This window comes from Erinaceus europaeus, chromosome 1, assembly GCF_950295315.1.
Source record: "Erinaceus europaeus chromosome 1, mEriEur2.1, whole genome shotgun sequence".
Classification (NCBI taxonomy): domain Eukaryota; kingdom Metazoa; phylum Chordata; class Mammalia; order Eulipotyphla; family Erinaceidae; genus Erinaceus; species Erinaceus europaeus.
This window is the reverse complement of record NC_080162.1, coordinates 71,044,207-71,059,380: the sequence shown is the minus strand read 5'-3', so window position 1 is coordinate 71,059,380 and position 15,174 is coordinate 71,044,207. Positions and strand designations below refer to the sequence as shown.

Here is a 15,174-nt window from a genome sequence, read left to right as displayed (position 1 = left end):
GATAGGACAGAGAGAAATGGAGAGAGGAGGAGAAGACAGAGAGGGGGAGAGAAAGACAGACACCTGCAGACCTGCTTCACCGCCTGTGAAGCGACTCCCCTGCAGGTGGGGAGCCGGGGGCTCGAACCGGGATCCTTACGCCGGTTCCTGCGCTTTGCGCCACATGCGCTTAACCCACTGTGCCACCGCCCGGCCCCCAATTTTTTCAAATTCTTTACTCACTCCTGTTATTATTTCCTTAGCTAATGTTTGGATGTTGAACTCGTTGTTTTGTGCTTCACCCTCTGGAGGACTTTTAGCTGGACTCTTGTCCTGGTTCGAGTCTCCAATATTTTTTCTTGTTGTTTTAACAATTTTAAATAAGTTAACAGTTTTTTCAATCCCTGAGTTGGAGTTCAGTGGTGTAAAAGCCTTTTTTTTTTTTTCCCCTGTAGGCTATGGGAGCCTGAGGGCTTTTAAACTATCAATAGGCTTCTTAGCTTAATCACTGACTCCTGACCAAGAGATAAAGCAGGGTGTGGCAGAGATAATCCAGTGGTTATGCAAAGAGACTTTCACAGCCCCTCAGCTATGCCACCGAGGTATAGGTCTTCTGAGTTTCCCGGTTAGATCTCTGTACCCTGGTGTCCCTCCCTGTTGCTGCTCCAGATTCTGAGGGTAGTAGCAATGGAGACTCAGAGTTGCACTTGGTGAGTCTCTGGGGAGTCCTTTCCTCCCTTCAGCTGTCCCCTTGTTGGTGGAGCAGACTGAAGGTGGTGTCTCCACTGACAAACTGTCGAACTGTTAGCAGTCACTTAATCTCTCCTTAGGCCCCTCCCTCCTCTCTGTCACCAGCCACGCGTGTTTGTACTCACGGGTGATTTACTGGGTTTCTGTGGTCATTCTAGTCCTGTCTTGTTTCGGTCCGGGTGGTCTCCTTTGGTATTCCTAGTTGATCCGGGAGAGGAGAGGAGAGGAGAGGAGAGAAAGCGATCTGCTGCTCGTAGCTCCGCCTCCGGAAGTCCCAACAGTAATATTTTTAAAAATATTTTATTTATTTTTGAGAGAGAGAGAGAGAGAGAGAATGCACTGCTCAGCTCTGGCTTTTGGTGGTGCTGGGGATTAAATTTGGGACTTTGGAGCCTCAGGCATGAGAGTCTGTTTGCATAACCATTATGCTATCTTCCCCTGACCAACAGTAACATTTTTAATCTATTAATGATTATATGATTAACTTTTAAAATACTATTAACAAAGATAATCAACTTATTTTTCTTGTCTCCTTTACTCATGGTTATTATTGGTTTTGCCATATGCATAGCCCAGGTTCAAGCCCTGGGCATACCATGTGGAAGCACTACAGCACTGAAGGAAGTTTGTTGCTGTGGTACCTATCTCAGTCCCCTAAGCCCAAAGTGGTAAAGTCCCATCAGTAACCAAAAAAAAAAAAAAAAAAAATCTCTTGGGGGGGGGGGAATAATAATTAAGCTGAAAAATCCTTTATTCCTTAAATCAATATAGCATCAAAAAAATACATCATTTTAAAAATTAGCCATTTAAAAACCCCACTAGATTTATTCTAGAAATTGAGAGAGGTTAGTTCAGCATGAGAAAATCAATCAGTATAGTTACTATTAATTGTATAAGGAAGGAGAATGGAGGGGCAGGCGTAGCACAGCAGGTTAAGTGCATGTGGCACGAAGCACAAGGACCAGTGCAAGAATCCTGATTTGAGCCCCTGGCTCCCCACCTGCAGGGAGGTCGCTTCACAAGCAGTGAAGCAGGTCTATAGGTGTCTATCTTTCTCTCCCTCTCTCTGTCTTCCCCTCTTCTCTCAATTTCTCTTTGTCCTATCCAACAACAATAGCAATGACAACAATAATAAGAATAACAAGGACAACAAAAATGAGGGGAAAGGCCTTTAGGAGCAGTAGATTCATAGAGTAGGCACCGAGCCCCAGTGATAACCCTGGAGGCAAAAAAAAAAAGAGAATAGTATCTTAATCAATGGGGTGACAAACATTATGTAAAATTTGATATGACTCATTTAAAAAAACTCTTTTAAGTAATAGGACTAGAAAGAAAGTTATTTAAATCTGATAAAGCCAGTAGTAAATCACATTCTTAATGGTAAAATGTTAGCTTTTTCTTTGAGTTTGGAAAAAAGACGTCAAGAGTGGCTAGGTAGTGGTGCACACCACATTACAGTACGCAACGACCCAGGTTCAAACTCTTCGTCCCCACCTGCAGGGAAAAGCTTCATGAGTGGTGAAGCAGGGCTGTAGGTGTCTTTCTGTCTCTCTCCCTATCCATTTCTCCTCCCCTCTCAGTTTTGCTCTGTTTCTGTCTAAAAAAATAAATATTAAAAATATAAATATTAAAAAATATATAACATATTTTTTAAAAGACAGAAGATGACACTCACTTTCCCCATTCAATATTGTAATACTCTAGCCAATGTCATAAGGCAAGAAAGTTAAATGAAACACATAAGATTTAACAATGAAAGTGTAGCCATTACTCAAAACATTGTACTTATAGGATTTCAAATAATCTATAAATAAAATATTAAAATTAATAGGTAATTTCAGCAAAGTTGCCTGACACACAGTATTTAAAAATCAGATCTATGTTGTTCAGAGGCCTACATCTTTTGCACCTCTTAACAAGAAGGCAGACACTGGCATGTAAACTATACAATTTTATTTTCAATAGTAAACCTTGGGCTGTCCTTTCTATCCTCTAAGCATGAGAGAAATTCCTTCCTGAGTGATGCTGGAGAGAAGATGGCCCATGGCCAAGATTCGTCCACATCCGGATGGGCCTACTTCTGCCCATTGTGTGGTGGTGAGACTGACAAACAGGGCTGTCAAATGACCAGCTTGCCCTTCTCAATATAAAGTTCACTATTAGAACTTATGTAGAGATGTGAAGCAGTACTTCCAACACTTATATAATATTGTAAACCAATGATAAATCAATAAAATTTAAAAATAAAAGTATACTTGCAACTTATCTTTGGTTACTAATGTCTTTTGTTCTTTAAAGTGTGAGAAGCCCAACATCTAGCAGAGACTTTAATTAGTTTCTGGATGAGGACCTCTCCACCTAGAGACAACTGACTTCATGCCTTCAATCTGGGAAGGATACAGGGAAAAAAAAAATCTACAAAGACATTTGACATGGGGTGGGAGGCACGATCCCCAGGATTGATTTGACTGATCTGGCTAGATAGTTGGGTTTCCCCTCCCCCTTTCACCACTCCATATGCACCTCCTCTCAGAGGTATGCCTTGGTCAAAGAGGACCTTCCCCCAAATAGAGACAGATCCATCTAGTTCAAGGATATGAGAAGCTGTGCTTCCCAGTTAGGATCTCCAAACAAGTTCTCAGCTTGACCAGGGAAACATTACACATAATAATGGAAACAGATCAAGTTTTGTAGTTGAAATTTGTTTTTGTTTAAAAGTTTTAAATATGTTTTAAATGATGAAAAATTATAATAAAAGGTAGACAATAACAAGCAAGAAACTAAAAGACTGTATAGCTGCTAGTGGCATGTACTTTTGAGTACTTGAAATGTAGCTGGGAAAGTGGTATGCAAAACCACTTGACACACCTGATTTTCCAAAGTCCCAGGTTCAAACAACCCCACCACTGCCAACAACAACAGTATAAGCACTGCTCTGGAGAAGGAAAGAAAGAAAGAAAGAGGTTAAGCGCAGGTGGCGCAAAGCACAAGGACCGGCATAAGGATCCCGGTTCGAGCCCCGGCTCCCCACCTGCAGGGGAGTTGCTTCACAGGCGGTGAAGCAGGTCTGCAGGTGTCTATCTTTCTCTCCTCCTCTCTGTCTTCCCCTCCTCTCTCCATTTCTCTCTGTCCTATCCAACAATGACAACAACAATAATAACTACAACAATAAAACAACAAGGGCAACAAAGGGAATAAATAAAGAAAATAAGTATTTTTTAAAAATGAGAAAGAAAGAGAGAAAGAAAGGAAGAAAGAAAGAGAGAGAAAGACAGAAAGAAGGAGAGGAAAGAAAAAGGGGAGAGAGAAAGGGAAAGAGAAATCTGATTTTTATTTAATTTTGACATGATTTAAAACCTGTTCTTCAATTACCAAAAACATTTTAAGTATGTTTAGAATAGCCTAAATATGTGACTACGCATTTTCAAGTGTGAATTTTTATGAAATCTAAATACAAATAAAATAAGTTCTAATTTAGTGTTCAAATTAGATGTACTTATAGCTATAAGATATATACTGGAATTTGAATAGAGAATAAGCATATGAAACATCTCAGTAATTTTTACATTATTCACAGGTTCACATGATGTCTTGTTTTTTCATGGGTTAGACAAAAATACTACACCATTTTTTAATGTACCTACCAGAACATTTAAAATTATATATACAAGTCACATTAATTTTCTCTTGAACAACAGTTACATAGATAATGCAAAAGGAGCACATTTATAGGAATAGCATAAAAATATATGAAGAAAAATGTTAAATTAACCCAAGTATAAAAGAAAAAAATAGTGGATGGGAGGTGGCGCAGTGGCTAAGGAACTAGACTCTCAAGCATGAGGTCCTGAGTTCAGTCCCCAGCAGCACATGTACCAGAGTGATGTCTGGCTCTTTCTCTCTATCTTATCTTTCTCATTAATAAAATAAATAAAATCTTTGAAAAAAAAAAAGAAAAAAAGAAATCAGCTTTTTAAAGTAGAAAATCACCATGAAGACAAGAACTTTTAGTATTAAATTCCAGAAGTAGTTTATGTTCCTAACAAAGTTTCAAATAGCATAGAAATAAGAAGAAATTCAAACATACACTAATTCTAATAACTGGGAAAATGATGGCTATGTTTCCAGTTAGAATTTGAGCTTCAAGAGAATGAAAAGTCTATCTCTTCACACCTACACATGTATACCTTCAGCATCTAGCCCATGGTAGTCATGTTAAATACATGTTGAAAGTAAACTAGCAGGGGGTGGGGGAGAGGGTGAATGGTAGCACACCAGGATGAGTGCATGTGTTATGCGCCACACCACTCACAAAGCTTTCCCCCACAGGTGGGGACTGGGGGCTTGAACCCAGGTCCTTGTGCATTATAACATGGACTCGATGTATCACCACTCAGCCCATCTCTATCACTTCCTTCCCTCTTGGTTTCTGGCTGTCTCTATCCAATAAATAAATGGTGATAATAAAAAATAAATTAGGCCTTCAGAAGAAGTTGCATCCACCAGAAACTACAGGCACCAACCTCTCTGAGAGAATAAAACTTGTGGCTCTAGCTAAAGATTCTTTTCTATCTCCCCTCCCTCTTTCCCTCCCTCCCTCTCTCCATTCCTTCCTTCCTTTTTTTTTTTAATATTTTTATTTTATTTATTTTTTCCCTTTTGTTGCCCTTGTTTTTAATTGTTGTAGTTATTATTGTTGTCGTTGTTGTTGGATAGGACAGAGAGAAATGGAGAGGGGAGGGGAAGACAGAGAGGAGGAGAGAAAGACAGACACCTGCAGACCTGCTTCACCGCCTGTGAAGCGACTCCCCTGCAGGTGGGGAGCCGGGGTTCGAACCAGGATCCTTATGCTGGTCTTTGTGCTTTGTAGCTCACCTGCTACAGCCCGACTCCCCATTCCTTCCTTTCTATTTATTTTTATTAATAAGAGAGGGAGAGAAAATCAGAGCACCATTCTGGAACATGGAATGCCAGGAATGGAACTCAGGACCTAAGTTTTCCAAGTGCACAGTCCTCCAAGTTTTCAGGTATTCTATATTCATGGAACATGTTTTCAGATTGATTCTGCTGCCAAGTACTAACCCAATGAGGATTAGATATTCCTGCACATTTGTGGAAGACTGAACCACTCCATCAGAATTGGCAAGGGGGAGCATCTCCCCACACCCCACTCCCACCCCACACCCCCATTTCAGTGTCACATTATTGAGGTCACATTGATCTGCAGAATTGTTCTTGTGGTGGGTTCAGTTCCTTATTTCCCCAACATAAGTGCTAGTGTACCTCACCCTCCACGAAACCATTATCCTCCTCCACCACAAGGTATTACATCCCCAACCCCAGACCTCATTGCACCCCCCAATCTTGGGAAAACATCTTTGGGGGCCAGGGATTCTTGGATTAAAAAAACAAGAAGTTATTTTACTTAATTTATTTTAGGTCTCCCTTTTGAAGGTAAAACCTTTGGAAAGGATTCTGAAACTTTGTTGTTTTGGATTATATTTAAAACTGCAAATGACAAACCTTTTTAGCTGAGAATCAGGTGATTTCCATAAATGTGGGGAAAGAAATATTTTTCCCTGAACAAGTTAGCCAGGTAGAAAAGGATTTACATGAAACATATAAAGGGAGGGGGAAGGTATCTGGACAATACTAAGGACTCTAAAGAATAGCTTCTATAAGGGTCTGGGCTGCGGCACACGCTAATGAGCGCATGCATTACCGTGCATGAGAACCCAGGTTCAACCACGCTCCCCACCACAGGATGGGGGACAAGCTTCACAAGTGGTGGAGCAGTGTTATAGTTGTCTTTCTCCCATTCTCCTTTCAATTTTTCTCTGTCCTGGTAAATTAAAAATAAATAGCTCAGGGGGTCAGGCGGTGGCGCAGTGGGTTAAGCGCACGTGACGCAAAGCACAAGGACCGGCGTAAGGATCCCGGTTCCAGCCCCCGGCTCCCCACCTGCAGGGGAGTCGCTTCACAGGCAGGTCTGCAGGTGTCTATCTTTCTCTCCCCCTCTCTGTCTTCCCCTCCTCTCTCCATTTCTCTCTGTCCTATCCAACAACGAACAACATCAACAATGGTAATAATAATAACCACAACAAAAGCTACAACAAGAAAAACAAAAGGGGGAAAAAATGGCCTCCAGGAGCAGTGGATTCATGGTGCAGGCAGCGAGCCCAGCAATAACCCTGGAGGAAAAAATAAATAATAAATAAATAAATAAATAAATAATAATAAATAGCTCACATAGTAGAAAATGGGAAGGGGGTGGAGGGTCTCAGTGACTCAAATGAAAGAATCAACATAGGGTGAGTTAGGACAAGTATCTGTGGTCTCCTGCATGGTGAAGTAAACTGGATTCTGACAGAGATCATTAAGCCCTGTTTGTGTCCTAATGAGCTGCTGCTTCCGACTCTAGTGGCGGCTTTGTGCATGAAGAGGGAAACCGGCAGATGCACTGGCTTGCTTGGGAATCAGATGAGTTGATGGAAGAGCTTCTGTCTGGAGTGATACAGTTATGTGATACAGGTGGTGACTTTAGTGAGAGGAGAGGCAAACTGAGCATCTATGCTACAGAAGTTAGAGGCATCTCAGGGCAGCATTGAAGATAAAAAGGATGGGGGGGGGCGGCGTGCACCAGGTTAAGTGCACATAGTACTAAGTGCAAAGATCTGGGTTTGAACCCCAGGCTCCCCACCTGCAGAGGGGTCACTTCACAAGTGATGAAGCAAGTCCACAGATATCTTTCTTTCTCTCCCCCTTTCTCAAATTTCTCTCTGTCCTATTCAATAAAATGGACAAAATGGATGCCAGGAGCAACGGATTCATACTGCAGGCACCAAGCCCCGGAAATAACACTGGTGGCAAAAAAAAAAAAAAAAAAAAAAGCATCAACAGGTGATGTGACTCCACATGGCCAGTAGGAAGCGTGAATGAAGTAGGAATTTTCTCTTCCTAGAGCTCTGGTCAGCTCAGGCTTATGGTGGTACAAGGGCTTGAACCTGGGACTTTCGAGCCACAGGCATGAGAATCTGTTTGCATAACCATTATGCTATCTACCCTCTGCCCTCACATGGGAATTCTCAATGTAGGCAAGTTAGGATGTTTTCATACGTCTTTTATTTGAACTTCTACATGGACTCTTGTCAGATTGACAACAGACATTTCAACAGACCTATAACTTGCTCATTTCATTTTTCCAGAAGATATAAATAAATGATAAGGGGTCCTGACACTCAGACTCTAATTCTGACTAGAATGGGAAAGTGTGCAGATCATAGGGACTTGGGCAGAGGCGGCAGAGTCTCTGTGTCCAGGCTGACTAATAAATGGGTGTGTTGTTTAGGGAGGCAGGAAATTATATATACTCTAATGGCCTTACTCTCCAGAAGGGAAGTTCAGTATACCTTCAGAAATAATTCCAACAGATAGTTCACTCAGAGTATGAGCCTTACCATATGTGGGGCCCTGGATTCAAGCCCCAGCACCATATGGGAGCTCCGTGGATGGTGAATGGTGGCTGATGTATCCCACACACCCCTCCCCCTACTGCCACTTAAAGAGAATTGGGGAGTCGGGAGGTATTGCAGTGGGTTAAGCGCATGTGACGCAAAGCGTGAGGGCTGGTGTAAGGATCCCGGTTCGAGCCCCCGGCTCCCCACCTGCAGGGGAGTCGCTTTACAGGTGGTGAAGCAGGTCTGCAGGTATCTATCTTTCTCTCCCCCTGTCTGTCTTCCCCTCCTCTCCCCATTTCTCTCTGTCCTATCCAACAACAAACGGCATCAACAATAACAATAATAATAATAACCACAATGAGGCTACAACAACAAGGGCAACAAAAAGGGGAAAAAATGGCCTCCAGGAGCGGTGGATTCATGGTGCAAGCACTGAGTGAGCCCCAGCAATAACCCTGGAGGCAAAAAAAAAAAAAATCAAAGAGAATTTAGATATTGGGTGGGACAAGGAGGCTGCTCAATGAATCATATATATGTGCAAGGCCTTGAGTTCCCCATGCCACATTAAAAGCAAAAAAAGAGGGGAGTCGGGCTGTAGTACAGCGGGCTAAGCGCAGGTGGCGCAAAGCACAAGGACCGGCATAAGGATCCCGGTTCGAACCCCGGCTCCCCACCTGCAGGGAAGTCGCTTCACAGGCGGTGAAGCAGGTCTGCAGGTGTCTATCTTTCTCTCCTCCTCTCTGTCTTCCCCTCCTCTCTCCATTTCTCTCTGTCCTATCCAACAACAACAACAACAATAATAACTACAACAATAAAACAACAAGGGCAACAAAAGGGAATAAATAAATAAGATAAATATAAAAAAAAAAAATTAAAAAAAAAAAAAAAAAAGCAAAAAAAGAGACACTGCCATAACATAAAACAGTTAACAGTTCCAACTGTGCCTATATTAGTGGTAGGGAAATGGAGGGTGGGTATTAGCTAGCATTACGTGTTTTAAAATAACTAGTAAATTCTTCATTGTTGTGTTACCTGAGAAGAAGCCTCACATCTCTGAGACAACTGCTGTGTGTTGCTATGCTTCTGTTCCTTAGAAAAAGTGTCTCAGGGAGTTGGGCTGTAACGCAGCGGGTTAAGCCCTTTTATAAGCTAATGAGTAAAATTGCCAGTCCTAATTTTTAAAAATTTTTATTTATAAAATGGAAATATTGACAAGGCTATAGGATAAGGGGTACGATTCCCACCCGCAGAACTCTGTAACCAATCCCCTCGCCTGATAGCTTTCCTATTCTTTATCCCTCTGGGAGTATAGCCCCAGGATCATTGTGGGGCAGAAGGTGGAAGGTCTGTCTGGCTTTTAATTGCTTTCCTGATAAATATGGGCATTGGCAGGTCGATCCATACTCCCAGCCTACCTCTTTCTTTCTTTCTTTTTTTTAAATGAGGCTTTTTCTTTATTGAGAAGGTACAAAAGAAAAAAAAAGGGCAGATGTGGCAATAAAGATCAGGAATGTCATTTGCTTCACTCCCACAGCTAATTCTCAGTGAGCTAAAGGAGAGAAAACATCAACTATTTGTGAAGACTCTGCAGGATAAAATGCCTTTACTTGTCAGAATACAAGGGGAAATAACAAGTTCTTGAAAAACTTTTATGAACATACAAGGAGATCCTGATGGTGCTGTATTATGTGTTCTAGAGAACAGAAAACGTGATTTCAGTGTTACAGAGTGAAAGATGGGAGCCATTGGCATCTGTACAAATATTTCTGTGATGGTGATCTGGTTGATAGTGCGGTGATACTAGAAAGTTAATCTTGGGACCAGATGATGGTGCATCTGGTTAAGCACTCACATTACAGTATATGACCCCCTCCCCCACGTTCAAGCCTCTGGTCTCCACCTGCAGGGGAGAAGCTTCAAGAGTGGTAAAGCCATGATGCAGGTGTCTTGCTGTCTCTCTTCCTATCTTTCCCCCTCTCAATTTCTCTCTGTCTCGATTCAATAATAAATAAAAAATATTTTTTAAAAAATGAAAGTTGATTTTATCTTAGTGGCTGATATAGACAGAGGAAAAAAGGCATTAACTCTGGTTTCCCAAGCAAAATTAAATTGTAAAGCTCTTAAATATCAGAACTGGAAAGATGTGAACTTTGCAGGGTCACTTACGTTTGTGTAGGATTATTCCAATTTTGAAATACGTTTCAGTGACAATTTTTAGTACTATATTCAGTATGCAGAACATGACCTTAATAAAAAAATTAATGCAAACTTAATATAGTGTTGTTCAGGATTATGTTCATTTTGGAAGAGATAATATTGAGGAATAATTGAATTCTTGTTTATATTCTGTGACATCATTCTTTCTTTGAAGCAATGAAAATGGGATGATTTCTTCAGGTATCTTAAGAAGTAGGAGGGGAGTCGGGCTGTAGCGCAGCGGGTTAAGCGCAGGTGGCGCAAAGCACAAGGACCGGCATAAGGATCCCGGTTTGAACCCCGGCTCCCCACCTGCAGGGGAGTCGCTTCACAGGCGGTGAAGCAGGTCTGCAGGTGTCTATCTTTCTCTCCTCCTCTCTGTCTTCCCCTCCTCTCTCCATATCTCTCTGTCCTATCCAACAATGACAACAGCAATAATAACTACAACAATGAAACAACAAGGGCAACAAAAGGGAATAAATAAAATAAATTTAAAAAAAATTTTTTTAATAAAAATAAAAAAATAAAAATAAAAAGAAGTAGGAGCCTCTACGGGGGTAAGGGAGCCCTCTTGTACTGCTGGTGGGAATGTAGATTTGGTCCAACCCCTCTGGAGACTAGTCTGGAGAACTCGGAGAACTCTTGCAAGTCTTGAAATGAACCTTCCTATGACCCTGCAATTTTTCTACTGGGGATATATCCTAAGAAATCAAACATACTCATCCAATAAGATCTGTGCATACTTCTGTTCATAGTAGCATAATTTGTAGTAGCTAAAACCTGGAAGTAACCTAGGAGCTTGAACCTTGGTCCTTCAGCATGGAAATGTGTGAGCTCTATCTAGTGACCTCCAGCCAGCCCAGACCTCCTGCTGAGCATGCATCAGAAAGATAGGCCCTCCTTGGAATATACCTAAAATAGACCGACTAGCTTTTTCCAAAACGGAGACCCCAAATCTTCATCTGCAGTATTCTTGCCTTTAGGGTCATGACTAATCAACAATCTATTCTGCTTTATATCTTAACTCTTTTTCAGCTACCAGGTTCTAGATGCTACCATGATGCTAACCTGACTTCCCAGGGCAGGAGACCCCACCAATGAGCCCTATCTCTTTCTTTCCCTAGTGGGGCAGGGCTCTGGGAAAGCAGGTTCTCTCTTGCATCTTGTAAGGACAGTGAATGAAGTATAATGGTCAGTCAGGAAGCTCAGCTCCCCAGATCTCACAGTTTGTTTCCTATGAACCAGAATGTGATAGGAATAACTCATCAAAACAGAGGCTGGCATAGGGGGTGGGCGCAACATTTCTCTACCTGTTCTGTGGTGTGGATGACAATGGTGCCGATTCTTTGGGGCTGGGATAATAACTCAGTACTTTGCTTTCTCACAGTTGTTTCCTCTCTTTGCTCCTGGTGGCTGCTGTGGTTTGGAAGATCAAACAAAGTTGTTGGGCTTCCAGGCGTAGAGAGGTAAGCCTCAGTGGATAGATACCATCATTCTGTAGAAGCTTCTTTCCTTTTTCTTTCTCTTAAGTCAGGTTTAGCTATTTAGTGATGACTGATGCCTATGTCCACAGTGAAAAGTACATTACCCTTTCTGCAGTGTGTGGTCAGTTGCCTTAGACTGATGGTGTCCAAAGGGTACTTCCAAGCTTCCCTAAATCTGGAGTCCGTAACTGGCTCTGGGCTCTACAAAATTTCACATTTGTTTGTTTTTAGCTTTCACTACCTCTCTGAAAAAGAACTTTCAGTTCCTGGCTGCTGTGTAGCAAGGTACAGGGTTTTGTTAGTGTGTAAATATTTGGTTCAAGTTTCAACAAAAAGAAAGTAAGTCTGGCTTTAATTTAGTAACAAAAACATGAGGAGAAAGAGCAACATCATTTATCATATGTATTTAACAAGCAGGTATTGTGGCATTATGTCATTATACCTTAGTGTGTATCTCTAACAGATAGGGATTCTCTTTAATATAAAAATATTACATTGTTAGCACATTCAGCAAAATTTATTAATTGCTAATACTATCTATCTAGACCATGCCCAGTTTTCCCCCAACCATCTCAAAAATATAGCTTGGGATTGATTTGTTTGAATCAGATCAGGGGGAGTGAGATCTGTTTCATGGGTGGTACTCACTAATGCTGTAGCACTCATCACATTAATACTTGGGATGTTACTCACTAGCAACTTCTTCGAGAGATGCAGCAGATGGCCAGTCGTCCCTTCGCCTCGGTAAATGTTGCCTTGGAAACAGATGAAGAGCCTCCTGATCTTATTGGGGGGAGTATAAAGGTGAGAGACTGTGATTCAAAAGTCCATATATGTTACCTTATTAGAACTCATGCTTCTGAGTCTGAGAAAGCAAAGAGCCAAGAGTCTTACTCCATTACCTCTTGTGTTTTTCTCTCTTGCTCTTTAAAAATAAGGTAAAACTGAAGTTATCAGATACTCTTTTGCTTTGATTTAGCAGTCTCATGTTCAGATTTAAAATATTTTAAAATATAAATTGCATTATATCCTTGCAAGTGCTTATGCATAATATTTTATTAGTGATTTACAAGATTATAAGTATCATTCCACACCACCCCCACCACCAAAGTTCTGTGCCCTCCACCTCCCTCCAGTGGTGACCACCATCATTCTTCCAAGGTCAGAATATGGGTTCACTATATATTTTTTCAAATTCATATGTTTCTGTTTTATTTTTTTATTTATTCCCTTTTGTTGCCCTTGTTGTTTTATTGTTGTAGTTATTATTGTTGTTGTTGATGTCATTGTTGTTGGATAGGACAAAGAGAAATGGAGAGAGGAGGGGAAGACAGAGACAGGGAGAGAAAGACACCTGCAGACTTGCTTCACCTTCTGTGAAGGGACTCCCCTGCAGGTGGGGAGCCAGGGGCTCGAACCAGTATACTTATGCCGGTCCTTGCACTTTGCACCACTTGCGCTTAACCTGCTGCGCTACCACCCAACTCTCATGTGTTGCTGAGGAATTCTGATGCAGTCTCCGCCCCCAGGTTTTTCTATGCCCCGCTAAATCCTAGAGTGCCCCCTTTCAACCAATCCTGGCTCCGCCCCCAGGTTTTTCTATGCCTCGCTAAATCCTAGAGTGCCCCCTTTCAACCAATCCTGGCCCTACACGGCACCCCTGGTTGTCGCCCAATAAAAAGCCCCCTCACCCCTCCCCTCACTCTCAGTGGGCTCTGGCTTTCCCTCTCTGAGGTCTCGCTCCCTGCTCTCCCCCTGTGGTCGGCCATTGCTGGCTGGCTCCACGTGGTCTGAACCAACCCCCCCCCCCCCCTCCTATAATAAAGATCTGTGTACCCCTTTGCTCTGGACGTCTGCTCTCTTCTCCGCGGTGCAGCCCGACACCAGACCACCTCAACAACACTCATGTTTCAGTTTTCTATATTCCATATATCTGTGAAACCACCCCATACTTGTCCTTCACTTCTTTACTTCACTAATCTTAAGCACTGCCAGTCCCATCCCTTTAGTCCCAAAGAGTATATTATAGTCTTTTTTTTTTAACTGCTGAGTCGTATTGAGTATATATCTTATGACTTTTATTTTTGTATTTATAAGACTCAAATTAGTGATTTGATCAGGAAAATAAAAAGGCATATACCAGAGAAGCACCTGGGCCATTTGGGCAAAGATACATGACACCATGTGGAAGCTGATGCCCATTTTGGTTCACTTCTAAGGTCCTGTCTTCACATCCTTCTGAGCCACCCCTACAGCATAATATTTTAAAACTTGTATTTTAATATAACTAAACAATACTACTGTTTCTTATAAATATTGCAAGAGCTTTTTAATTATGCATTCTATGGAAAAAATTTCAACTCATTATGCATTCTATGGAAAAAAATTATGACCCCTCTGAAAAATTACAAAGATTTAATCCCCTGCACCACCATAAGCCAGAGCTGAATAGTGCTCTGGTTAAAAAAAAAAAGAAAGAAAGAAAGAAAAGAAAAAAGAAAGAAAGAAAGAAAGAAAATGGTAAGACTTTAACCTTTTGGCAAAATCTTGAAATATTTTGGTTATGCTGCAGAAACAGCTATGTATCCTAAATAAAACATACTTATTAAAGCACTATTCAGTTCATAGGAATTTTTTAGGTGATATTTCCATGGATCATTCTCCTGTTCCTCCCCCAAAAGAGAATAAACTGTGAACAAAAACTATGAGTAGTCTAAAGTTGTTCCAAGATTAGTAACACCCAGAGCTGCCAGCAGAGATAGATGCAGATCCTCTCTATTAGAAAACATTCCCAATTCAGCTCTCTGTGTGTGGTTCCTACAAATCTTGAATAAATTCACAGAAACAACAGATAGCAAATTTAGACAGAACTTTAATGTTGCCATCCAAAGTATATAAGATAGCTTTAGATTGAATGTTTGTTTAGCCAGGTACACAATCAAGGTTTGAGCTGAGCTCCCACTGCATTGAAAAAATGCTTTCTTGGGACCAGGCAGTGGCACACCTGGTTAAAACACTCACATTATAGTGCTCAAGGACCCAGGTTCAAACCCCAGTTCCTCGCCTGCAGGGGGAATACTTCACGAGTTGTGAAGCAGCGCTGCAGGTGTCTCTCTGTCTCTCTCCCTCTCTGTCTCCCCCCTCTCAACTTCTCTCTGTCTCTATCCGGTAATGAATAAATAAAAATATAAAGAAAGAAAGCTTTTTTTTCTTCTGGTCTTTTTTTAACTTTCTCTGCTTCTTTCTCTGAAAGAACAAAGAAAGGGAAGATGGTAGATAGACAGACATGGAATTATAAAAATGAGGAC

At 41.4% G+C, this 15,174-nt stretch overlaps 1 protein-coding gene across 2 annotated transcripts in view; it reads left to right on the top strand.

Moving 5' to 3' along the window:
* ATRN (attractin) overlaps positions 1-15,174 on the top strand; it is a 131,258-nt gene that overhangs the window by 110,100 nt on the left and 5,984 nt on the right. The window contains exons 26-27 of one of the 2 annotated variants that reach the window (XM_060187179.1): positions 11,770-11,848; positions 12,563-12,670. In XM_060187179.1, the coding sequence (XP_060043162.1) occupies positions 11,770-11,848; positions 12,563-12,670 (187 nt within the window). Of the gene's footprint in view, positions 1-2,694; positions 2,995-11,769; positions 11,849-12,562; positions 12,671-15,174 lie in introns of those variants that run through there. The other variant, XM_060187184.1, reaches the window with a different exon arrangement.